At 42.2% G+C, this 25,337-nt stretch overlaps 1 protein-coding gene across 1 annotated transcript in view; it reads right to left on the reverse strand.

Annotated features, from left to right (window-relative positions):
* Positions 1 to 25,337, reverse strand: part of LOC130367428 (collagen alpha-1(VII) chain-like) — a 522,098-nt gene that overhangs the window by 483,763 nt on the left and 12,998 nt on the right. Inside the window, exons 2-5 of the mRNA XM_056569846.1 lie at positions 12,993 to 13,124; positions 9,339 to 9,522; positions 1,886 to 2,045; positions 915 to 1,008 (exon numbers count right to left, since the gene is read on the reverse strand). Coding sequence (XP_056425821.1) covers positions 915 to 1,008; positions 1,886 to 2,045; positions 9,339 to 9,522; positions 12,993 to 13,071 — 517 coding nt within the window. The 5' untranslated portion in view covers positions 13,072 to 13,124. The remainder of the gene's footprint in view (positions 1 to 914; positions 1,009 to 1,885; positions 2,046 to 9,338; positions 9,523 to 12,992; positions 13,125 to 25,337) is intronic.

A 25,337-nucleotide genomic window follows, 5' to 3' on the forward strand; every position in this document is an offset into this window, starting at 1 on the left:
ACCCCCTGCAATCTTTCATGCAGCACCCTACTTTCACGCTCCCTCCCCTCAATGCAAGCCTATGGGAGGGGGCATGACAGCCACCACACCCCTTCTCATAGGCTTGCATTGAGGAGGCGGAGCCCGATGTCACATGGGGCAGAGCCGTGATTCATCAGACCCAGAGTGATGTTTACTCCTGGGGCTGATGATAGCGGGGTGCTGCATGAAAGATTGCGGAGGTCCCCAGCGGCGGGACCCCCAAAATCAGGCATCTTATCCCCTATCCTTTGGATAGTAGATAAGATGTTTTAGGGGCAGAGTACCCCTTTAACATGCTGTTTTCTGCCCAAAACTGGAGAAAAATGCCAAAGGAAAAAATGCCAAGTGGGTTTTAGCATTTCATAAATCTCTGTTGACTTTCAGCTAACAACTAGCTAGGGCACCTTTTTCACACAAAAAAAAACAAACACTGTGAAATATTTGTGGCATTTTTTGAGCATTAAAAAAAATAAAAATAAAAAGTGGAAACCTAGCATAAGAATGCAGCACTCCAGATCCCATGCCTGATGTAACAGTGATATGACAAGTTCAAGTACAACTATCAATGGTAATGAAGTCAGTATGATGTATGAAGAGTTGCTGTAATAAAAGAATGTGTTTTCTACCCTGAGGCTTCCTCATGAATAAACTTGTAACACAAAGGAGAAACCTGACCCCTATGTTATAATCTCACATGCATAGTACTGACAATTTTATTATTAGGTTATTTATAAAATCCCTTGTATATGGAACTCTGTGGTCTGACAATAGGAGCATATTTTCTTTTTCATAACTACCAATAATCCAGAGCCTTAAAAAAAACTAAATTAAACAAGTAACTACTGGGAAACATAGATGTGAAATTACAAAAATAATAAATCAACTCCACAGACCTATAGCAAATATTGTAACTCCTCGATCCTGTAATTGTTGGGCCTTCTCTTGTACTACGTCTCCAGATTTACCATCTGTCAGTAGCAAAACAATCTGTGTAGGAAAATGATTAAATTAGTTGAACACTAAATAAAAATGAAGAAAATGTCAACTGTAAGAACAGACAACTCAATGAGAATATGTTTGAACTTGATCAATGTCTTAAAGGTCACTGGAGTTATGCCCCTAACCTCTCAATAGCTTCCTGACCTTAGGCTGAAGTTAGGAAGGGATCCAGCTAAACCTATAATATTGATGACCTGTTGCCTCTAGCAGGATATTCATGGTCATTGCTTTTTCCTCTGTAAAAAACCTGTGGTAATTATTTGCTCACACGCATCCAGTAAACAAGACCATAGTGGTAATCTACTCACTTGGATAAAACAGATATATTATCCACACACACATCTTCTCCACCCACATTTTGGAGGAGCTAAAATTGAGAAAGGCCCTGATCACAACTTGTTTTTGCATCCTTTTAAAAGGTATTGTGGTAATATCATTCCATGCCCCCTCCATTCATGTCTATGGGAGGGGGCATAACAGGTGTGTACTTCTGCTCAACAGCCATCATGCCCCCTCCCATAGACATGAATGGAGAAGGGGTGGCGTGATGTCCTGAACACGGAAGTCCGATGTCAGCGTTCTGAACATAAATTTTCAGAACACCGGGGTGCCGGCGTGGAAATTGCAGGGGGTCCCTGCGGCCGGACCCCGCAATCAGACATCTTATCCCCTATCCTTTTGATCCCTGGACAACCACTTAAACCTCAAGATGAGTTTATAACTGTCAGATAATTATTTATTGTTATTACATCATAGTAACTTTCAGATCCTTTTGAGCATGCGTGGCTTTTACAATATACATTTCTCCCTAGCACATTTTAATCCCTAATGGCAAATGTTTTAATACACTGCTGTCTCTACTTACCTTTGGTACCTCTTCTCTAGAAATGGATGGGTTAAATACTCGATCTGCCAAAAAGGCAAGGGCTTCTCCTGTCTTTGTGTTCCCTCCTTTGTATTCAACATTTTGGAGTGCCAACAACACTTCTTGAATCGTTTCATAATCTGACAGTTCAATGCTCATCCTGAAATTATTTGAATAAATGGATTTAATACAAATTATTGCAATTTATAAGAGTAATGTGTGTCTATTACACTGTAATAGTAGCTTTTTATATGCAGAAAGTGCAGCCCGGCACTGCTGCCCAACTAGACTACACAAAAACGGAATCGTCCGTTACAGTTCACACAGTTCATGTGGTGCCCGGGGGTGCAATCCAATGGCAAGTAGATACAAATGTACATTAAGGAGACGATGAAAGAAAAGATGCACTCACCCGGGAATCTTGATAGCAGAATACCTTTATTCAGGAATCGGTACAACACATAGGCGGGTAGGCGCAGAGGAGCAACCACGCAGCGACAGGCTGTTTCTTGCGCACAAGGCGCACTTCTTCGGACTGCCGATCAGCTGCCAGAAGAAGTGCGCCTTGTGCGCAGGAAACAGCCTGTCGCTGCGAGGTTGCTCCTCTGCGCCTACCCGCCTATGTGTTGTACCGATTCCTGAATAAAGGTATTCTGCTATCAAGATTCCCGGGTGAGTGCATCTTTTCTTTCATCATCTCCTTGATGTACATTTGTAGCTTTTTATATGTTGGCTGTAGATCAGTGAAGGAGTGCCTAATTCTTGTGTACCTATGTAAATATGCATAGAAGGCACAGGGCTAGGGCTAGGGAAGTTACATTTAATAACTGAAAAAAAGAAAGAGGGACAAGAGTTCTAGAGCAGGAAAATATATTTGTACATATGTATATAGGTGGATTATTCGGTACCTAAAGACAGTTCTCCATAGAAGATTTCACATCCCTATTTACAGTGAAAAATAGCAACTCTGGAATATCGAAGCTGCTCTAACAAGATAAATGTGTTAGAAGGGGGCATTTATAAGTAAACATAAGTATTAATATTTTAGTGAAGATACTTATAGGCCAGCACATAACCTTTTGATCAACATTTTTTCAGACTGAATTCTACCAAGTTTCATGTTTTCATTCACAAGAGAGCAATGCACTTACATAAAAAGCAAAGGAAGAGCAGTGCATACCACATTCCACTTTGATTTACAAAACATATGTTTTATACTTTTCCCAAAGGAAAGAAGGAATCCAGCCCACCTGTGTGTGTGTGTATTAATCAGCTCTTTGTGCTTGAAATGGGGATGTGGACAGACGGTTGGCCACGTCTTACAAATTAAAAACGGCAGCAATGAAGGCCAGCATCCATTAACCCCTTAAGGACCCAGCCATTTTACACCTTAGGACCCGGCCATTTTTTGCACATCTGACCACTGTCCCTTTAAACATTAATAACTCTGGAATGCTTTTAGTTATCATTCTGATTCCGAGAAAGTTTTTTCGTGACATATTCTAGTTTAACATAGTGGTAACTTGCGGTAACTTGCATCCTTTCTTGGTGAAAAATCCCAAAATTTGATGAAAAATTTGAAAATGTAGCATTTTTCTAACTTTGAAGCTCTCTGCTTGTAAGGAAAATGGATATTCCAAATCATTTTTTTAAATTCACATATACAATATGTCCACTTCATGTTTGCATCATAAAATTGATGTGTTTTTACTTTTGAAAGACACCAGAGGGCTTCAAAGTTCAGCATCAATTTTCCAATTTTTCTCAAAATTTCCAAAATCCCAATTTTTCATGGACCAGTTCAGGTTTAAAGTGGATTTGAAGGGTCTTCCTCTTAGAAATACCCCACAAATGACCCCATTATAAAAACTGCACCCCCCAAAGTATTCAAAATGACATTCAGTCAGCATTTCAATCCTTTAGGTGTTTCACAGGAATAGCAGCAAAGTGAAGGAGAAAATTCACAATCTTCATTTTTTACACTTGCATGTTCTTGTAGACCCAATTTTTGAATTTTTACAAGGGGTAAAAGGAGATAATTTATACTTATATTTGTAGCCCTACCTTGTATGCCTATGTAAAGTGTTCGGCGGGTGCAGTAGAGGGCTCAGAAGCGAAGGAGCGACAAGGGGATTTTGGAGAGTACGTTTTTCTGAAATGGTTTTTGGGAGGCATGTTGCATTTAGTGGTGCCTATGGTGCCAGAACAGCAAAAAAAAAAAAAAAACACATGGCATACCATTTTTAAAACTAGACCCCTCGAGGAACGTAACAAGGAATAAAGTGAGCCTTAATACCCCACAGGTATTTCACGACTTTTGCATATGTAAAAAAATAAAAAATAAATTTCACTAAAATGTGTTTCCCCCCAAATTTCACATTTTTGCAAGGGTTAATAGCAGAAAATACCCCAAAAAATTTGTAACCCCATCTCTTCTGAGTATGGAGGTACCCCATAAGTTGACCTGAAGTGCACTACGGGCGAACTACAATGCTCAGAAAAGAAGGAGTCATATTTGACTTTTTGAGAGCAAATTTTGCTCGGGGGTATGTCGCATTTAGGAAGCCCCTATGGTGCCAGAACAGCAAAAAAAAAACACATGGCATACCATTTTGGAAACTAGACCCCTTGAGGAACGTAACAAGGTATAAAGTGAGCCTTAATAGCCCACAGGGGTTTCACGACTTTTGCATACGTAAAAAAAAAAAATGTTTCACTAAAATGTGTTTCCCCCCAAATTTCACATTTTTGCAAGGGTTAATAGCAGAAAATACCCCCCAAAATTTGTAACCCCATCTCTTCTGAGTATGGAGGTACCCCATACCCATATGTTGACCTGAAGTGCACTACGGGCGAACTACAATGCTCAGAAGAGAAGGAGTCATATTTGGCTTTTTGAGAGCAAATTTTGCTCGGGGGGCATGTCGCATTTAGGAAGCCCCTATGGTGCCAGGACAGCAAAATAATCCCCACATGGCATACCATTTTGGAAACTAGACCCCTTGAGGAACCTAACAAGGGGTACAGTGAGCATTTACCCCCTACTGGTGTCTGTCAGATCTCTGGAACAGTGGGCTGTACAAAATTTTAAATTTGCACAGCCCACTACTCCAAAGATCTGTCAGACACCAGTGGGGTGTAAATTCTCACTGCACCCCTCATTTCATTCCGCGAGGGGTGTAGTTTCCGAAATGGGGTCACGTGTTTTTGTTTTTTTTGCGTTTGTCAAAACCGCTGTAACAGTCAGCCACCCCTGTGCAAATCACCTCAAATGTACATGGTGCACTCTCCCTTCTGGGCCTTGTTGTGGGCCCCCAGAGCACTTTGCGCCCACATATGGGGTATCTCCGTAGTCGGGAGAAATTGCATTACAAATTTTGTGGGGCTTTTTTCCCTTTCACACTAACATGCTGGTGTAGACCCCAACTTCACCTTTTCATAAGGGGGGAAAGGGAGAAAAAGCCTCCCAAAATTTGTTATGCAATTTCTCCCGAGTACGGCGATACCCCACATGTGGCCCTAAACTGTTGCCTTGAAATACAACAGGGCTTCGAAGTGAGAGCGCCATGCGCATTTGAGGCCTGAATTAGGGATTTGCATAGGGGTGGACATAGGGGTATTCTACGCAAGTGATTCCCAAACAGGGTGCCTCCAGCTGTTGCAAAACTCCCAGCATGCTTGTACAGTCAACGGCTGTCCGGCAATACTGGGAGTTGTTGTTTTGCAACAGTTGGAGGCTCCATTTTGGAAACAGTGGCGTACCAGACGTTTTTCATTTTTATTGGGGGGAGGGGGGCTGTGTATATGTAGTGTTTTTTACTTTTTATTTTATTGTGTGTTAGTGTAGTGTAGTGTAGTGTTTTTAGGGTACAGTCATAAGGGCGGGGGATTACAGCGAGTTTCCCGCTGCGAGTTTGAGCTGCCGCGCAAAATTTCCTGCATCGCAAACTTGCAGCCGGATACTCACTGTAAGCCCCCTGCCCATGTGAATGTACCCTGTACATTCACAGGGGGGGGGGGGGACCTCCAGCTGTTGCAAAACTACAACTCCCAGCATGCACAGTCTATCAGTGCATGCTGGTAGTTATAGTTTAGCAACAGCTGGAGGCACACGGGTTGGGAAACACTGAGTTAGGAAACAGACAATGTTTCCCAACCAGTGTGCCTCCAGTTGTTGCAAAACCACTACTCCCAAACATTCTCAGGCATGCTGGAAGTAGTAGTTCGGCAACATCTTTAGAGCCAGATGTTGCCGAACTACAACTCCCAGCATGCTTGGAGTTGTAGTTTTGCAACATCTGGAGGACTACAGTTTGCAGACCACTAATACAGTGGTTCCCAATCTGTGCCCTTCCAGATGTTGCAAAACTACAACTCCCAGTATGCCAAAACTGTCCAGGCATGCTGGGAGTTGTAGTTCTGCAACATCTGAAGGGCCAGATGTTACAGAACTACAACTCCCAGCATGCCTGGACAGTAAGGGCATGCTGAGGATGTGTAGTTTTGCAACATCTGGAAGGGCACAGTGGTCTCCAAACTGTGGACCTCCAGATGTTGCAAAACTGCAACTCCCAGCATGCCCAGACGCCAAGGGCTGTCTGGGCATGCTGGGAGTTGTAGTGTAAGGGGACCAGATGGAGCAGTCCAGATCGCTTTACGGCGGTCTGGACTGCTGCAAAGGTCCCGCAACGCCGCCGAAGATCCACTCACCTGTCGCCACCGCCGCCGTCTCCGTCGCCGGGATCCTGGTCTTCAGGGACGAGGTAAGTACCGGGGCCGGTCCCCAGCACTCCCCCCGTCCCCCGTCCCCCGTCCCCCGCCACATCCTACGGTCTTCCTCCCGTCCTCTCTGGACTTCCAGGGGCCCGGCAGGGCGGGAGGAAGTAACCCCTCCCTGCGATTGGTCGGTTAGCTAACCGATGGATCGCAGGGGATAGGAGGAGGTGGCAGGCTTGCCACCTCGCTCCTATACTTCAGCATGGTCCTGGCTGTCTGACAACCGGGATCATGCATAATTACCCGGCGGTCTGGTCCCAGAGACCCGATCAGCCCGGTATCGCCGCAGATCGCAGGGGTGATTTCCCTACATGGCCCCCCTCGGCGTTTGCCCTGGATGCCTGCTGAAGCATTTCAGCAGGCATCCGCTTCCGATCTCTGCCCGGCGCACGGCAAGGACCAGAAAACGCCAGGGCGTAAGTTTACGCCCTGGGTCCTTAAGTAAAATTACGCCCTGGGTCCTGAACAGGTTAAATTGAAAGCTTGAAAGTTTATTATAGCGTGCACCATAAACATCTGCAATTATAGAAAAGGTTGCAATATTGGACATGTTTCAAGCTCATTTTGAGCTCTTACTTATGTGGTAACTGACAGGTTTCAAGCTAATTTTGAACTCTAATGCTTTGAGTATGAGATAAAAATAAGCTTGACAGACATCAGATATAGAAACCGTTTACAGTGGGGATCAATAGTTTTGGCACCACAGGTAAAAATTTGTATTAATATGCATAAAGAAGCCAAGGAAAGATGGAAAAATCTCCAAAAGGCATCAAATTACAGATTAGACATTCTCATAATATGTCAACAAAAGTTCGATTTTATTTCCATTACTTTCAAAATAACAGAAAACAAAAAAATGGTGTCTGTAAAAGTTTGGGCACCCTGCAGAGTTAATACCTTGTACTGCCCCCTTTGGCAAGTATTACAGCTTGTAAACGCTTTTTGTAGCCAGCCAAGAGTCTTTCAATTCTTGTTTGAGGTATCTTTGCCCATTCTTCCTTACAAAAGTCTTCCAGTTCTTTGAGATTTCTGGGCTGTCTGTCACGCACTGCTCTTTTAAGGTCTATCCATAGATTTTCAATTATGTTTAGGTCAGGAGATTCTGAAGGCCATGGCAAAACCTTCAGTTTACGCCTCTTGATGTAATCCCCCGTGGATTTCGAGGTGTGTTTAGTATCATTATCCATTTGTAGAAGCCATCCCCTCTTTAACTTCAGCTTTTTCACAGATGGCATCCAAAGTTTGCTGAAATTTTATTGAATGCATTTTTCCTTCTACTCGTGAGATGTTCCCTGTGCCACTGTCTGCAATACAACCCCAAAGCATGATTGATCCACCCCCATGCTTAACAGTTGGACAGAGGTTCTTTTCATAAAATTCTGTTCCCCTTCTTCTCCAAACGTACCTTTGCTCATTTCTGCCAAAAAGTTCAATTTTAACCTCATCAGTCCACATGGAACTTGTTTCCAAAATGCATCAGGCTTGTCTATATGTTCATTTGCAAAGTTCAAACGCTGATTTTTGTGGTGAGGACGTAGAAGAGATTTTCTTCTGATGACTCTTCCATGAAGACCATATTTGTACAAGTTTCTCTTTATAGTGGAATAGTGTACCACAACTCCAGTGTCTGCCATCTCTTTCTGGAGGGATTGTGCAGTCAAACGTGGGTTTTGAATAGTTTTTCTCACAATCCGAGAGCTGTTCCATCTGATATTTTTCTTGGTCTTCCAGGTCTTGCTTTAACTTCCACTGTTCCTGATGACTGCCATTTCTTAATTACATTCCGAGCAGAGGATATTGACATCTGAAAACGTTTGCTATCTTCTTATAGCCTTCTCCAGCTTTGTGTGCGTCAACTATTTTCAGTTTCAGATTTCTAGACAACTGCTTAGAAGAACCCATGGTGCTGATTGTTGGGGCAAGGTCAGATGAGTCTGGGCATTTAAAACCTTTGAGATTGACATCACCTGGTCTTCCCAGATGATGATTGAGAACAATCCATGACACTGGCAGGTCTCAGCTTTGCAAAGGGGGCAGTGCATGCTATAAATTCTGCAGGGTGCCCAAACTTTTGCAGCCGCCATTTTTTTTGTTTTCTGTTATTTTGAAAGTGTAAATTATGGAAATAAAATCTAACTTTTGTTGACATATTATAATAATGTCTAATCTGTAATTTGATGCCTTTTGGAGATTTTTCCATCTTTCCTTGGCTTCTTTATGCACATTTATACAAATCTTTACTTGGGGTGCCCAAACTTTTGATCCCCACTGTATATTGTTCTGAATTTTTATGGGGTTTACTGCAACATACTTTCAAGCATTTAGTGGAATGGATGCTGGACTTTCTTCCTGCCCTGAAATATACTGTACATATATACTGTATAATAAATATATAATGTAATATATATTGTAAATAAATACTATACTGTAAAATTCAGCTAATGCACACAAGCAAAAGACAGGAAAATTTTACATTTGTACTGTCCCATTTGATTTCTTTGGAAACATTTTTTTTCCCCATATGTTGTTACTTTAAATTTACAAAGGGATGGATAAAAATACTGATATTTCTCCAATTACTAAACTGCTGCTTGTTAGTTTATTCACGTGAATTGAGAGATAGAAATCGAATATGAATTATGACAACAGTGTACATTTCCAAGATGTGATGTGTTACCTTGGGGAATCTCCATAAACTGCAACTCCAAATCGTATTCCTTCCTTCCCAAGTACATCTGTATTCTGAAAAGAGCTTATCATACTTCTAATAAAGTCTTTGATAACCTGAAAGTTGTCTTCTCCTACACTCCAAGACTCATCTACAAGGAACACAATGTCTGCGGCCTCTGCAGATCTACAGTCTATGTAAAATCAAAAAATAGTGTCAAATGCTTTAAAGAGAAATAGAGTACATTGAAAATACGCATTATTGTTACCATAAAGTTACTGTAGTGAGGAAAATGATCAATTATTATTTTATTACACACTATTAACACACTATTCATACACTATAATGGTCTGTTCACACATGCAGATCTTGCTGCAGATATGCTGCTGTTTATTTTCAACTTTTTTTTCCTGCTGCTTATTTGATACAGATAAATCAGTGATAAAATAAGTAGCAAATCAGCCCATGTGAACGTATTGTTATGGTATGTTTACACGGTCCAATTTAGAGAAAGTTCTAAAATCCACAGCAGACCCTATTGAAGTCAATGTAATTCTCTACATAATTTCCATTTGTGGAAAGGAAAACCTGCCACAGCTTAAACTCACAGTGTGAAACTTGCTGTATGTACTCTAATGCACTTACACTGGATATAAAAAGTCTACAGACTTAAAATTCTGGAGCGTGATGTCACACGGGGGGCGGAGGCGTGACATCACACGCCGCCGGCCGACTGATTACAAACGGGGTGCCGCGTGCAAGATCCTGGGGGTCCCCAGCGGCAGGACTCCTGCGATCAGGCATCTTATCCCCTATCCTTTTGATAGGGGATAAGATGTCTAAGCACCGGAGAACTCCTTTAATGTGACCTATAAAGTGAAAAATGTATTTGCAAAAAAAATCTGAAATCTTTGAAGGGGAAAGAAAAAATAATAATAACACGCTATATCTTTTTTTTTCATAAGTGTGCACATCTTCTTATAACTGGACACGTGGCTGTGTTCAGAATCAAACTATCACATTGTAAAATGAACCTATCACATGTGAAATAGAAATTATTACACACCTGCCATAATTTAAAGTGATTCTGAATAACCACAAATAAAATGCAACTGTTCTAGTAGGTGTTCCTGACATTGGCTTAGTTGCATCTCACAGCATTAGCCATGGCCCGCGGAGAGCTTCAAATGCATCAGAGGGGTCTCATTGTTGAAAGATATCAGTCAGGAGAAGGGTAAAGAAAAAACATTTCTAATCATCAGATATACCATGGAACACTGTGACATTAGAGACATTACCAGAGACAGAGACATTACCAAGAACTGGAAGTCACTCCAAAATTGATGACAAGATGAGAAGAAAACTGGTCAAGTACTGGCTGTGTGCTACAACAATCTATGGGGTGGGAGGGCAAGATGGAAACATTTCTTACAAAGAAAAACAAACAAGCCCAGCTAAAACAGACATTAAGTCCCCCAAAAGCATGTGGACAAATGTGTTATGGTCTGATGAAAGCAAGGTTGAACCTAATAACCCATAACTCCTATGGTATGCTTGGGGAAAAAACAAAACTGCACAAGACTCAAAGAACACCATAGCCACAATGAAGCATGGTGGTGACAGTATGATGCTTTAGGGCTGTTGTTCTTCAGCTGGAACCAGTGCCTTAATCAGGGGAGATGGAATTTTTAACAGTTCCAGACAATACCAGACAAGTTTGGCACAAAAACCTTCAGGCGTACAAGCTGAAGAGGAAGTCTACCTTTCACAACGAGAAATCCACAAAAGCATGACTTCACCAGAAGACTAATGTTTTGGAATGGCCCAGTCAGAGCCCAGACCTTAATACATCTAAGGCCGGGTTCATACAGAAGAATTTCGGCACTGAATTCTGCATTGATTTCTGCATAAATTTATAGCCATTACACTTCAATGGGATTCCTCTGTCCCATTCACACAGCAGAATTTCTGCTGTCACCTGTACTAACATGCTGATAAAGGGCAATAGTGCAAGTGATGCTGATTTCAATGCTGTTTACCTTCTTTTCCCTATGTGGCCCTATTCCCGAGTAGTGCCTGAAAATCCAAATATGCTAATTAAGTGTTTTGTGCACTGGGGGCATTCTCCGCACCTCAGTGCACTCTTCTACCTACCCAACTGGGCCCTGTGCAATGTCACCTTTATATATACAGTATTCAAGGACCTGAGGCCCACTCTCTTCTATCCTGCACTCCTGAGCTCTGTCCCCACATGTACTGTTTCTAGCCAACACAGAGCAGTTCCTGGCTGGGCAGTCACTGAGGAGCAGAGATCTATGCACACAACACAACAGCAATGACTGACCAACCTGGCCCTGCTCTATATCTGCTTAAAGGGGTTATCCACCATAAGGTGATTTTAATACGTACCTGGCAGACAGTAATGGACATGCTTAGGAAGGATCTGCGCTTGTCTTGGGGCTAAATGGCATGAGATCATCATAACGCTTTTTGTGAACTTGTATTTCCTGTTTGACTTATTTTTTTTTACTACAAATCCCACAATGCCATTTTCCTCCCTCCCACACATCAGCCACCCCACCCATTGAAATAAAAGACCTGTGGTTTTCAATCAAGTTGCCTACAGCTGTTGCATTAGTTGCAGATTGATCCCTCCACCCATTGGAGCAGAGAGGCTCCCTGTCATCAGCTGACTAGTGAGTCAGGTCTCGGCCGCATTGCAAGCTGGGAAAAATCCGAGACAACAGTTTGTATGCAGGTAAAAATAAATATTGGGGTGAAAATCACAGAAGAATTGTGAGAAAACAGTCACACACAGGTACAGACACTATATTATGAACTACACTAACTTTACAGCCCCTGTAGCATAGTCAATAAAAAAAAATCCTGGAATACCCCTTTAATGCTGGCGGTGTGGGACTAGGTATAGGATGTGGCTGAAGGACCTGTAATAATGATGATCATGTGATGGGAGTGGGCACTTTGGATTTAGAGTAAAATGTAAAAAAAAAAATTTTAATTGGAGAAGAGATCACATGTTCCCTGTATAGGGCCGAGTCAGGCAGGCATAAGAGTGCAGTAACGAGTTGGGACTGCCCCTAGTGCATCAAAGCACTTCATTTGCATATTTGTATTTTCTTGCATAACTCTGCAACGGGGCCGCCTAGGAAAAATAAAGTAAACAGTGTTTAAATCTGCGTCACCTGCATTATTACCTTTTACCAGCAGGTAATGCAAGTGATGCTGGTGACAGTAACACATTATCAGATATAAAATGGACGATTGTTATACCTATTTTTACGGCCATTTTGTTGGTTAAAATAAATGTCTGGTTTTACAACCTGAACATAGCATAAATCTCCAACTACAATACATTCAAGATGTAAAGAAACTAGAGTACAGTCAGCCAGTACGTACTAAAGGGAATTTGTCACTGACTTGTGAAACCATAGAATGTTGGATTTCTTACACTCTAGCTCACATGGACCTAATAAAAAGAAAAACATTTCTGCAAGCCCAAGGAGATGTACACTTTCTATGACCTGCATTAACAAATTCACAGTCACTGTGCACGTGATCCTTTGCCAAATAGAATACATCATATATATTAATTTGCATCAAATGTGTTCTTAACTTTTAAAATGTTATTGTTATTTTCCATACCTTCTAGCTGAGCCATCACAGTCCATTTTATCAAAAGAACGGTGAGGGTGAAAAACCTTAACTGTAATGATACCATCATAGGGTCCAATTATCTCAGTGATCTTGGTTTTAATTATTCTTAGATCTCTAGTCCTGGAAAAAAAAAACATAGACATTATAGTTAGCTTGTACATTGCCATTAAAGGTGATCAGTGTTCATATGGATCTCTTGATTGGATATACATAAGCTAACATATTACAGAATTACCTTTTATTCAATTGTCTAATATTCACTCACTAAAGCCACCCATCCATCAGAAGCTATCACACCCAATCCTCACATGCCATAAAGGGTTGGCCTCTGGTGGAGCTTACCTCACAGAAAACAAAAGGACCAGGCAACTGATATTTACCATGCATGACCCTTCTCTTGCCCAACATTTGCTAACTAAAACCAAGACATATAACTTTCTAATATACTGTTATCATTAATTGTACTGTCTTTAGCATATTTTGCCTGACTCAACCCAACAGGAAGTTAGGTAGTCCTTTCATTTTTAGTGTGTCCTGCCTTCCTATATAATGCATCACACCAGCTGCTGACTGGCTCACTGACAGACTGTGTAAGGGTATGAGCATATGTTGTGCATCTGGTGCAGATCTGTTGCAGAAAATGTTCAGTGTTTTTGCACCAAAACAAATGCAGTTAAACACCATTGCAGATCTGCTTCAGAAAATCCACAGAAAATGTGTAGCGTGTAAATATACTCTAAAAGAAACAATCTGTGGCAGCTGTAGGTGGGGCACTGAAGTAACAGCTATGGGAGGAGAACTGACAAGAGTGCTGTTGGTGGGAAGTACATTGCATTTGAAAAGTCTTCAGACTTTTTCCCTTTTTAACATTTTGTTATGTTGCGGCCTGGTGATAAAAATGACAAAATTCATGTTGCCCCCATCAATCTGCATACATTTTTGCATGAACATAAGTATTCAGACTGTTTACTTAGTACTTAGATAAAGCACCTTTGCAGCTATTACAGCCTCCAGTCTTCTTGGGTATGATGCCTTTTTGGGGATTTGGAGATTTTCTGCCATTCTTCTCTGCATATCCTTTCAAGCTCTGTCAGGTTGCATGGATACTGTCGGTGGACAGCCATTTTCAGGTCTCTCCAGAGATGTTAGATTGTATTCAAGTCTGAGCTCTGGCTAGGCCACTTAAAGACATTCACACAGTTGTCCCTAAACCACTACTGTGTTGTCATGACTGTGTGCTTAGGGTCATTGTCTTGTTGGAAGGTGACATTTTGGCCTAGTCTTAGGTCCAGAGTACTCTGGATCAGGTTTTAATTAAGAAAATCTCAGCACTTTGCTCCATTCAGCTTTCCATCAAACCTGACGAGTCTCCCTGTCAGACGCTGGAATACATCCCCACAACATGATATCCTTACCCCAGCATCAGTGGCGTAGCTATAGAGGTTGCAACGGTCGCCATTGCGACTGGGCCCCATGGGGCAACAGCTGCAGGTTGGGCCCTCAGGCACAGCCCGATCTGCAGCACCCGGCGCTTGCCTCAACACCCCCCAGCGCTAGCCTCAACGCCCCCTTCCCTCTAGCGTGCATATTTAGGAGGCACAAAAAGAAGGTTTTAGATGAATGATGAAGAGGCACTGGGGTATGTATGATAAGGTGGTACAGCAGTGGGGGGGGGGTGATGAATGTTGAGGAGGCACAGAAGAGGGGATTGTTTGGATGAGTCATGAAGAGGCATGGAAGGGGGGGTGATTAGGGTATGATAAGGGGGTGTTTGGATAAATGATGAGGACAGCAGTATGTGGCGGGGCGAGTGTTAAGGAGGCAAAGCGAGGAGGATGATGAGGAGGCACAGGAGGGGGAGGTTGAGGTGTGATCAATGATGAGGGGGTACAGCATTGGGTGGGATTTGATGAAGGAGGAGGAGGCACAGCAGTGGGAGGAAGATGAATGATAAGGAGGCACAGCAGAGGGAGGGGGTTTAAATGGTGAGGAGGCACAGCAGTGGGGGGGGATGAATGATGAGGAGGCACCACTGGGGGGGGTTGATGAATGATGAGGCACAGCAGTGGGAGGGTGATAAATGATAAGGAGGCCGAGGCACAGAAGTGGGGGTGCGATGTATGTATGATGAGGCACAGCAGTTGTGGGGGATGCTGAAGGATGAGGAGGCTGAGGCACAGCAGTTGGGGGGGAATGATAGTTCTTCTTTATATGTCAAAAAAAAAAAAATACTGCGCAGGAACCGGTGTTATGTTGGGGGTGACACCAGACACCAGCCCTAGCGACGCCACTGCCTGAGACAAGTTTTCAATCTGAGCCGAGACCAGGCCTAAGCAGGTGTAGCAGCAGTGGGGGGGGGGGGTAATTAAATGGCAAAGGAGGGGGTTAATAAATTGGCACAGGGTGGAGGAGGGGGGATAGGGGGGTAATGAATTGACACAGATGGGACATGGGGGTTGTTGAATGAATTGGCACAGGGGGGAGGAGGGGAGGGGGTTAATGAATTGGCACAGGTGAGAGGAGGGGAGGGGGTTAATGAATTGGCACAGGCGAGAGGAGGGGAGGGGGTTAATGAACTGGCACAGCCAGAGATGAAAAGGGGGGGTAATGAAATACCTGAGGGGAGGGGGGTTAATGAAATGACACGGGGATTGGGGAGGTAATTGAAATGACACAGCAAAGGGGGATCAGAGGGGGTAATGAAAATGGCACAGGGGTGGAAGGATTGTGAATGAAATAGCATAGGGGTGTAATTAAAATTGCAAATGGGAATCAGAGGGGTCAATTCCCAATCCCCCTCTGATCCCCCTGTGCCATTTCAATTCCCAGTCCCCCCCTCCCCTCTGATCCCCTGTGCTATTTCCCCCCCCCCCCCCCATCAGAAGGGGGGATTGAACTAGCACTGAGGGGATCAGAGGGCTGGGATTGAAATGGTACAGAAGGGGGGGGGGGGAGTGAAATGGCAAAGGGGGGATCGGCAATGGAGGGCACCAGAGTCTAGCATGTTTGTCCCGCAGATGTTGAAGAGATGAAGTTTTAGATGGAAGAAGACATTATGGTGGTCTGAGCCGGATAGAGAAGAAAAGGAAAGAGGACGCCGCTGATCAGAAAAGATTGTGAGTCCCTGGTATATAACTCTATATAGTCCTGTATATAATCACTTATATGGTATACAGATCTGTATACAGTTGGTATATTCCTCTATATGGTCCTGGTTATAATCACTTACATGGTATTCAGATCCTGTGTACAGCTGGTATATACCAATATATGGTCCTACATATAATCACTTATATGGTATACAGATCCTTTATACAGCTGGTATATACCTCTATATGGTCCTGTATATAATCACTTACATGGTATACAGAACCTGTATACAGCTGATATATACCTCTATATGGTCACTGTATGGGGGGGGGGGGTAGTTGGGGAATCTTGGTTTGTATATAGTGGATTTTATTTAATAACAGTATAGTGGAATTATCCAGTCACTAGTCGCTTTGTGGTGTAATGGTCCTTGTGTGGCAGTATTATTTGTCCCTTATATAGGTGTATTCTTGGTAATATTTATCTTGGTATATCGGTATTATTGGTATTGTTGGTCTCAGTATGACCGATCTGGTCAGTTTACTATAATGTAAGGTAATATTTGCTCCTTGTTTAGTGGTATGCGCATGTGTCTTTTTTTTGGGGGGGGGAGGGGTGTCGCGGCACTATTTCATTCTTGGCTCCGGGCGGGAAATATGAAATTACATTGCCGTACTTTCATATATCTGTGAGCCGGCCGTCTCTCCTCCCAGCCACCTGCCCCCTAGCTGGTTCAACTACAGCTCTCAGCATGTCCTCCCTGTAAGGGCATGCTGAAAGTTGTAGTCTTGCAACAGCTAGCTGGTGCCGCCCGGGCGTGGGGGGGGGGGGGGCACCAAAATGAAGCTTCCCTTGTGCAGGAAGAAATTCCTGCACCGGTCCTGATGATGGATTATGCTGTACCCTAATCTGTAGCTCTCCAGACATGATGGGAGTTATAGCTTTACAACAGCTGATTGGTGATTGGGTGATTGGTGGGGGTCCCAGCAGTTGGACCACACCAGAAAAATGGGCTTCTTATTCTACAATGCCTGTTTGGTCTGTCTGGCCCTGCCTGTTAGTCACTTATATTGTTGTGTATTCCCATGACTGTGTCCCATCAGTGCTATGTTTACTGATATCTTTGTGCGGCCGAGTAAGGGGTCGTCCGGGATTGGGGAAGCGGGTCTTCTGGTGGTAGGGGGGCCCAGGGCAATTTTTCGCACCGGGGCACTGTGGTTTATAGCCACGCCCCTGCCCACCATGCTTCACTGTAGTGATGGGATTGGGGAGGAGCTGTGCCAGGTATCTCTTCAAGAAGAAACATTATCCTTTTGGTTTAAAAACGATAGACCTCTGAAGAGCCAGCCAGCCCCCTGTTCTGCACTGACGAGGGGCAATAACTCTTGAACAGCTGCCTACAGATGGGTATTCTTTCTCCAAACTTTTTCCAATTAAATATTATGAAGACCACCATGCTCTTGGGAACTTTCAGTAAAGCAGATTTTTTTTGTACCCATCTCCAGATATGTGCCCCCAATCATGTTTCTATGCTCTACAAGCAGTCCTTTTCACCTCATAGCTTTGTTTTTATTCTGATATGCATTATCAACTGTGACACATATATACAGACATGTGTTCAATCAACTGAATGTACCACAGGAGACGCTAATCAAGGTGCAGAAACATCTCAAAGATGATCAAGAGAAATAAGAGGCCACAGCGCAAAATTTCTAGTGTCATAGAAAAGGGTCTAAATATTAATGTCCATATAAAATATTACAGAAAATAAATAAATCTGTGAGAAAATATATATTCGATAGGCGCTATCAGTAATGATGTCTAATAGCATAAGAAAAAAAAGGTACAAAAAAGAGGAACATAAAATAAAAAAATGGTAATATATACATATAAATTAATGTACAGTACCGTCATACAGGTAGTATATCAACTTATCTATACAGAGAACATAAAGATTAAAGGGGTACTCTGGCGCATAGACATCTTATCCCCTATCCAAAGGATAGGGGATAAGATGCCTGATCGCGGGGGTCCCGCCGCTGGGGACCCCCGTGATCTTGCACGCAGCACCCCGCTAAAATCAGTCCCCGGAGCACGTTCACTCCAGATCTGATTACTGGCGATCACGGGGGCCGGAGCATTGTGACATCATGGCCCCGCCCCATGTGACGTCACGCTCCGCCCCCTCAATGCAAGCCTATGGAAGGGGGTGTGACAGCGGCGGGACCCCCACGATAAGGCATCTTATCCCCTATCCTTTGGATAGGGGATAAGATGTCTAAGCGCAGGAGTACCCCTTTAAGCAATCTATGCAATAGCGTATCTCATTGCATTCTGCTTACATAGTGTTCCTTATGATTTCATTGTGTATAATATAATTTTACTACAATATGGTTTTTATTTCTACATGTACCATGACTTGTTCCTTAATAAGCACTTCTTACGAGTTCTACAATACTAGAGTGACAAGGTTTTCATTGTTGATTTTATATGTATGTATATATATAAATATATATATAAATATATATATATATATATATATATATATATATATATATATATATAGGATTTGGAGCACCATTGTAGAAAGTGTCATATTTATGTTATATATCAGTTAAAAGGAGGCATAGACCCACAAAACAAATGAATTTTTGATGGTTTAGGAACTGGTGCAAGAAATCAATACTATGTGCTTCTGGAGGATTTATATTTATATACAGTATATTTTCCTCTGATATCAGAATGTCACCTTCACAGAATCACCCCCTTAAAGGGGTACTCCGGTGGAAAAAAAATGTTTTTTTAAATCAACTGGTGCCAGAAATTTAAACAGATTTGTAAATTACTTCTATTAAAAAAAATCTTTACCCTTCCAGTACTTTATAGCAGCTGTATGCTACAGAGGAAATTATTTTCTATTTGAATTTATTTTTTGTCTTGTCCACAGTGCTCTCTGCTGACACCTGATGCCCATATCAGAAACTGTCCGGAGCAGGAGAAAATCCCCTGACACGGACAGAGGTGTCAGTAGAGAGCACTGTGGACAAGACAAAAAAGAAATTAAAAAAGAAAATAATTTCCTCTGTAGCATACAGCCGCTAAAAAGTGCTGGAACGGTAGAGATTTTTTTTAATACAAGTCATTTACAAATCTGTTTAACTTTCTGGCACCATTTGATTTAATAAAAAAATAAAAAAAAAAGGAGTACCCCTTTATGCAAAATAGATGAAAGACTAGTCTGGAAGACATTTACATTGAACTATATTTTGTCTTTTAGCTCAATCATGATGTACTGTATAGTATTTCATGTACACAGTCAGTTGTTAATAACATATGATTCTACCTGAAAAAAACAGGACAGAAGATAATGCAATTCTCTAACAGCCACAGTGTCCTCTCATGACCATACTAGTCGAAGTGCTACCATAACATTAACAGTGGTGTTAGTCACAGTGCCCCATAACAGAAAAACATAAAATATGAGCACTGAGTCATAATTACATAATGGCATGCAGTTGCTCAGACATTCACATTCTACTATGATAGGTTACTAATTACTATAGTATATTATAGATAAATAGTAGTCTGTCCCAGGGACATCTAGTAATGATATATGAGGCATGGTGCCCTTAAATAACACAGAGGGGAAAGTGTTCTCCACACTGCCTAAACCTAAACACTTCAATATTGTTTTAATCTTTAACCCGTTAAGGACACAGCCCATTTTGGCCTTAAAAGGGGTACTCCACTGGCCAGAGTTCGGAACATTTAGTTCCAAATGCTGTGCAGAGGTCGACCACGCCACTTGTGACATCATGTTCCGCCCCCTCAATGCAAGTCTATGGGAGGGGGCGTGATGTTCATCATGCCCCCTCCCATAGGTTTGCATTGAGGGGGTGGGGAGTGACATCATGAGGGGGCATGGCCAACCCCTGCAGCGCGCGCACAGCATTCGGAACTAAATTGCTGGCCAGTGGAGTACCCATTTAAGGACAAAACCAGATGCATTTTAGTTTTTTCCTCCTCGCCTTCTAAAAGCCATAACTTTTTTATTTTTCCATTCACAGACCCATATGAAAGCTTCTTTTTTGCGGTACTAATTGTACTTTGTAGTGACACCTTTTATTTTACTATGAAATGTATGGTACAACCAAAATATTGTTTTGTGGGGAAATTGAAAAGAAAAACACAATTTTGCAACTTTTGGAGGGTTTCGTGGGTGTACACAGTGCACTTTAGGTTAAAAATGAAGATATGTTCTATTTATTCTGTGGGTCAATACGATTAAAATGTTTTAAATTGCCCTATTCTGACCCCTTTAACTCTCTAATTGTTTTTAAATACGGGGCAGTATGAGGGCTAATTTTTTGTGCCGTGATTTGTAGCTTTAATTGCTACCTATCTGTGTGTATATGACTTCTTATTCACTTTTTATTTAGTTTTTCTGGGATTTGATGTGGCCACAAAGCAGCAATTTCTGATTTTTTTTTACGTTTACGCTGTTCACCATATGGGACATTTACACACGCACGGATGCAAAATAGATTAATTTTTTTTTACCTTTTTTTTAAGTAAAATGGGAGAAAGGGGCTATATAAATTCTTATTGGTAGAGGGGCCTTTTCACATAAAAAAAAAATTCACATTTATTTTACACTTTTTATGTTCCCATAGGCGACTATTTAAAGCAATTCGATTGTTAATACTGTTCAATGCAATGCATGACATATCACTAATCAGTATTATAGGCGATCATCTCCTCTGGTCTGCTGGAATGCAGACCAGAGAAGAAGACGCCAGGAGAGCAGCAAAGGCAGGTGAGGGGACCCCGTCCGCCATCTTGGCTGATTTGATCCCCGTGACCGTGCCAAGGGCATTCAGTTCAGCCATAAAAAGTGCAGCACTGCCGCAGATGTCGTGATCTGTATTACCAGGGGGTCCCTGGCTGATAGCAGTCGGGACCTGCGCAGTGCTTGTGTCATGTACAGGATGTAAATATACGTCCTGGTGCGCTATGTATTCATCAGGACATATATTTACATCCACTGTCCTTAAGGGGGTTAAACATTCTAGCATACAATAAATTAGAGTTTAAATGATCCACTCTATTAAATCAATATTTTAATCTTGATTGATTTATATTCACAATAAACTTAAATATGTATATGTTGAGAGGGTCAGGTTGATTAGGCTGCCCAGAAGTTAAAAGGAATCTGTCAACTGTTAGGGTATATAATCAAACTGTACCATTCCTGGAGCTGATAGTGGTTGTCAAACTTATAAAATCACCTTTTTATTTCCCAGCATGTGTCAAGGAGGTGGGGCCCAGCTGCTCAAGTGCCACAACGCATTGCTTGTCCTTAACTCCTAGCCCCTCCTTGATTCATGCACAGCTCTTTATATCAGTCTAGAGGGGGCTGGGAGGTGAGGGCAAGTGAGGAGGCATACCTGGCTGTGGCAGTTAAGCAGCTAGGCTCCACCTTCTTGACATTTGGCTGAGAACCACTACTAGCTCCAAGAAAGGTACAGTTTGAGTTAATACATAAATAGCTATGTATAATACATAAATAATGCTAACAGTGTCTGTAGCTCTTAACCTTCTTAGCTCTTTAAACATAAACCTAATCATGTCCACTTACATATAGTAAATACTTAAAGTCACTATTGTTAGCAAAAAGGTTTGTAAATCCAGAATTACTAATAGGAAAACAAATAACCTATTTTGTAAGAAAATATACATTCCCTATTCAGCACAACATCATTTATCCCCTATTCAAAGGATAGGGGATAAGTTATAGATCGCGGGGGGGGGGGGTCCGAGCCCTGGAGTCCTCCGGGATCTCCTGCATAGGGCCGTGGCAGTCTGCAGGAAGTGCAGTTTCGTCCACCAGCAGAAAGCCGAGGCATACACGCCCCCTCCATGTATCTCTATGGGGTACATGGACGGGGCTTTTCGGCCGCCGCGTCATGCGGGGACGGAACGCCCCCTTTCCAGCATACTGCTGTGGCCCCGTCCAGGAGATCCCGGGGGGACCCCAGCACTCGGACCCCCGCGATCTATAACTTTTCCCCTATCCTTCGTATAGGGGATAAGTTATATTGCACTACAGAACTACTTTAAATGCAATGTGCAAATTGTACCACAGCATACTGCAGTGGCTTTACTAAAACATTTAATGTAAGTAAAGTAAAATAAATTTTCTTATATTTCATGTATTATGGAGCCTGACATATGTTCGAGACATTTTTCTGATTTCCTAACTGATTTGGCTGTGACATATTTAATTTTTCTTATTAATGACTAATTTGCATTACTTGTACTTGGGGCTTCAAGACTCGTACTCGAGGTTGCATCGTTGCATACCTACCTGTAATGAATAACATAACTTTAGTAAAGCGGTCAGAGGTGTGCCATTAACTGCGCTCAAGGGCACGCCTATAGAGGGTAAACCCTGTGGATAAATAAGTGAATAAATAAAGGAGAGATGGGCGGTTTTCCAAAAAATCACGTGTGCTCTGCCCTAAGGAAAACGGGGCGTGATATACCGATCCTTCCCCCAGCCATCCTCATTGCTACTGTAACTATGTACCAACTTACCTTTGTCAAATAAGGCAAGGAAGAACTGTTCTATGCCTGCCAGACCTAAACATAATGCTATCCCAGGTCCCTGCTATTAAGAGGCAAAATAAATGCTAGTCTGACAACCAGGCCGATTGTTGCAGCTGGTGACGTTGTGACGCACGTTCACCTGTAGACTATACTCGTGTAGATATCTTACATGAAAACATAATCTATATACATATAGACATGCCCTCGGTCGCCAGATGTACCTACCCACTCTTACCTAAATGTGTCAGTAACAGAAAACCTTTGTGATGTGTGCAAATATAGCCGTCATAATCTGGAAAACGACCCCATGTGGCAAAGTTATTGTTCTGAAGGCGTGTCAGTAACAATAACCTGCACTGAGCATCCCCTGTGGACGTGGCAGGCAAAAGGTAAACAACCACCTATGTCTCGAAATGTTCTTGCTCTGAAAGTATCAGTAAACAAGAACCTGAGTGATGCCTTCCTGCAGACGTGGCAGTTGTAACGGTTAAACGATCACCTATGTGTCTTGGTGATATTGTTCTGAGAAGACATGACCGTAGCAATTACCTGCATCGCCTGAATGCAAGATTGCAAGAACATTAACATTCACAAGCCTATATTACCGCATAGCCAGAAGATACCACTGTGCCCATGCGCAACATGCTGAATTTGCCTACCCCAAACGAACTCTGACACCGTATGTACCATGCACAACCTAACACCATTGAGCCCACTGCCACTCACAGGACTCTGCTACCGCCTACCCACTGCTACAGCCTACCCAGACAATAACTGTAAACCACTGAATTCCTAGTACCATGCTAAACCATATACTGCAAACAACAATAGACCGTAAGTAGTGTACAAACACTAAACCACATGCACTGAATAGAAGTTAACCAATATGCACTGAACAAACCACAAACCTTATACCTGACCAAAGCTAGACCAGATGCACCAAACCCATGCTTAAACCTTACCTCCTAACCTGACTGACGTGAGCAGAACTGTGAGGAACCTACCTAAGACTGCCTAAAAAAGCAGGCCTGAGAGAGAAGAAGAGTATAGCATTGAACACTATGACAACAATTAAGCAAATTAAGTGATGTACTGAACACTCATAATAGACATAATAACCACTCAGTGCCACCAAAGCCTGAACCAACAATTTGTTAACATGTGAAACAAATGCTGCTCATATGAAGCCTAACTGCGACCGAGAACTTGAGACTATTAGGACACTGCAACACCTGAGAAACCAACATGATGCCAATGTGGCAGCCTACTGCAAGTCATAGACCAGACGTATGAGAAGCCTGACTAATGCTATATCAGGCTAATAAGATGACTGAATGCATCGTTGACTCCCTGTAGTATCGACTGTATAGTGACAGTGTCATCGTAAGCCATACATGTAGATAAGATACACAGCACAGGCATGCTCGGCAAACCTGCATTGCTGCTGTATACAAAGAACGCATGCTAGAACCAAAGCATGAACTATGCTGTGGTAACAGCATCCATAGTATATACACAGCAGTAACAATCTGCGTCTTACCTCCAAAGCTAACACGACCCGCATTCATCCAACCTAAAAACATCAAATACCATTAGACTCCAACCACCTAAGTGTCCAGACTTTATTGCGAACGAATATCTGTTAAACTCCCACCTGACTGCGAATCAGGTACCGTGGGGATACAAGCACCAATACGTCAAGATATTATTACTCTGAAGACGTGTCAGTAGTATCAATTGAGCCACTCGCGTCCCAACCTGAAAACGTGTCAGGTACTGTGGGGATAGCAACACCTATATGTTGAGGTATTATTGTTCGGAAAACATGCCAGTAACAATAACTATTAAACTCCCACCTGAAAGTAAACAGGTACTGCGGGGATACAAGCCCTATATGATAAGGTATTATTGCTCTGAAGATGTGTCAATAACAATAACTGAGCAAAACGTATCCCACCTGAAAACGTGTCAGGTACTGTGGAGATATAACCACCTAAATGTTGAGGTATTATTGTTCAGAAAACGTGTCAGTAATGATAATTATGAAAATTCACCACTCTCACCTGAAAACGTGTCAGGTACTGTTAGAAATGCCACTTGTGTCGACTTAATGAAAAGACAACTACGAGAGTGTATGAACGACTATTATAAGAGTGTGTGACTGACTATTATGCACGCGTATGCCTTAGTTGATTAATCTGAGAGCCTGTACATGAATTTCTTAATATGACAGCATACACATGACATGACTTATTAACCCCTTAAGGACTCAGCCCATTTTGGCCTTAAGACAATTCAGACAATTTAATTTTTACGTTTTCATTTTTTCCTCCTCGCCTTCTAAAAATCATAACTCTTTTATATTTTCATCCACAGATTAGTATGAGGGCTTGTTTTTTGCGCGACCAATTGTCCTTTGTAATGACATCACTCATTATATCAGAAAATGTATGTCGCAACCAAAAAACACTATTTTTGTGGGGAAATTAAAACGAAAAACGCAATTTTGCTAATTTGGAAGGTTTTGTTTTCACACCGTACAATTTATGGTAAAAATGACATGTGTTCTTTATTCTGAGGGTCAATACGATTAAAATGATACCCATTATTATATACTTTTATATTATTGTTGCG

Source organism: Hyla sarda, chromosome 4 (genome assembly GCF_029499605.1).
Source record: "Hyla sarda isolate aHylSar1 chromosome 4, aHylSar1.hap1, whole genome shotgun sequence".
Classification (NCBI taxonomy): domain Eukaryota; kingdom Metazoa; phylum Chordata; class Amphibia; order Anura; family Hylidae; genus Hyla; species Hyla sarda.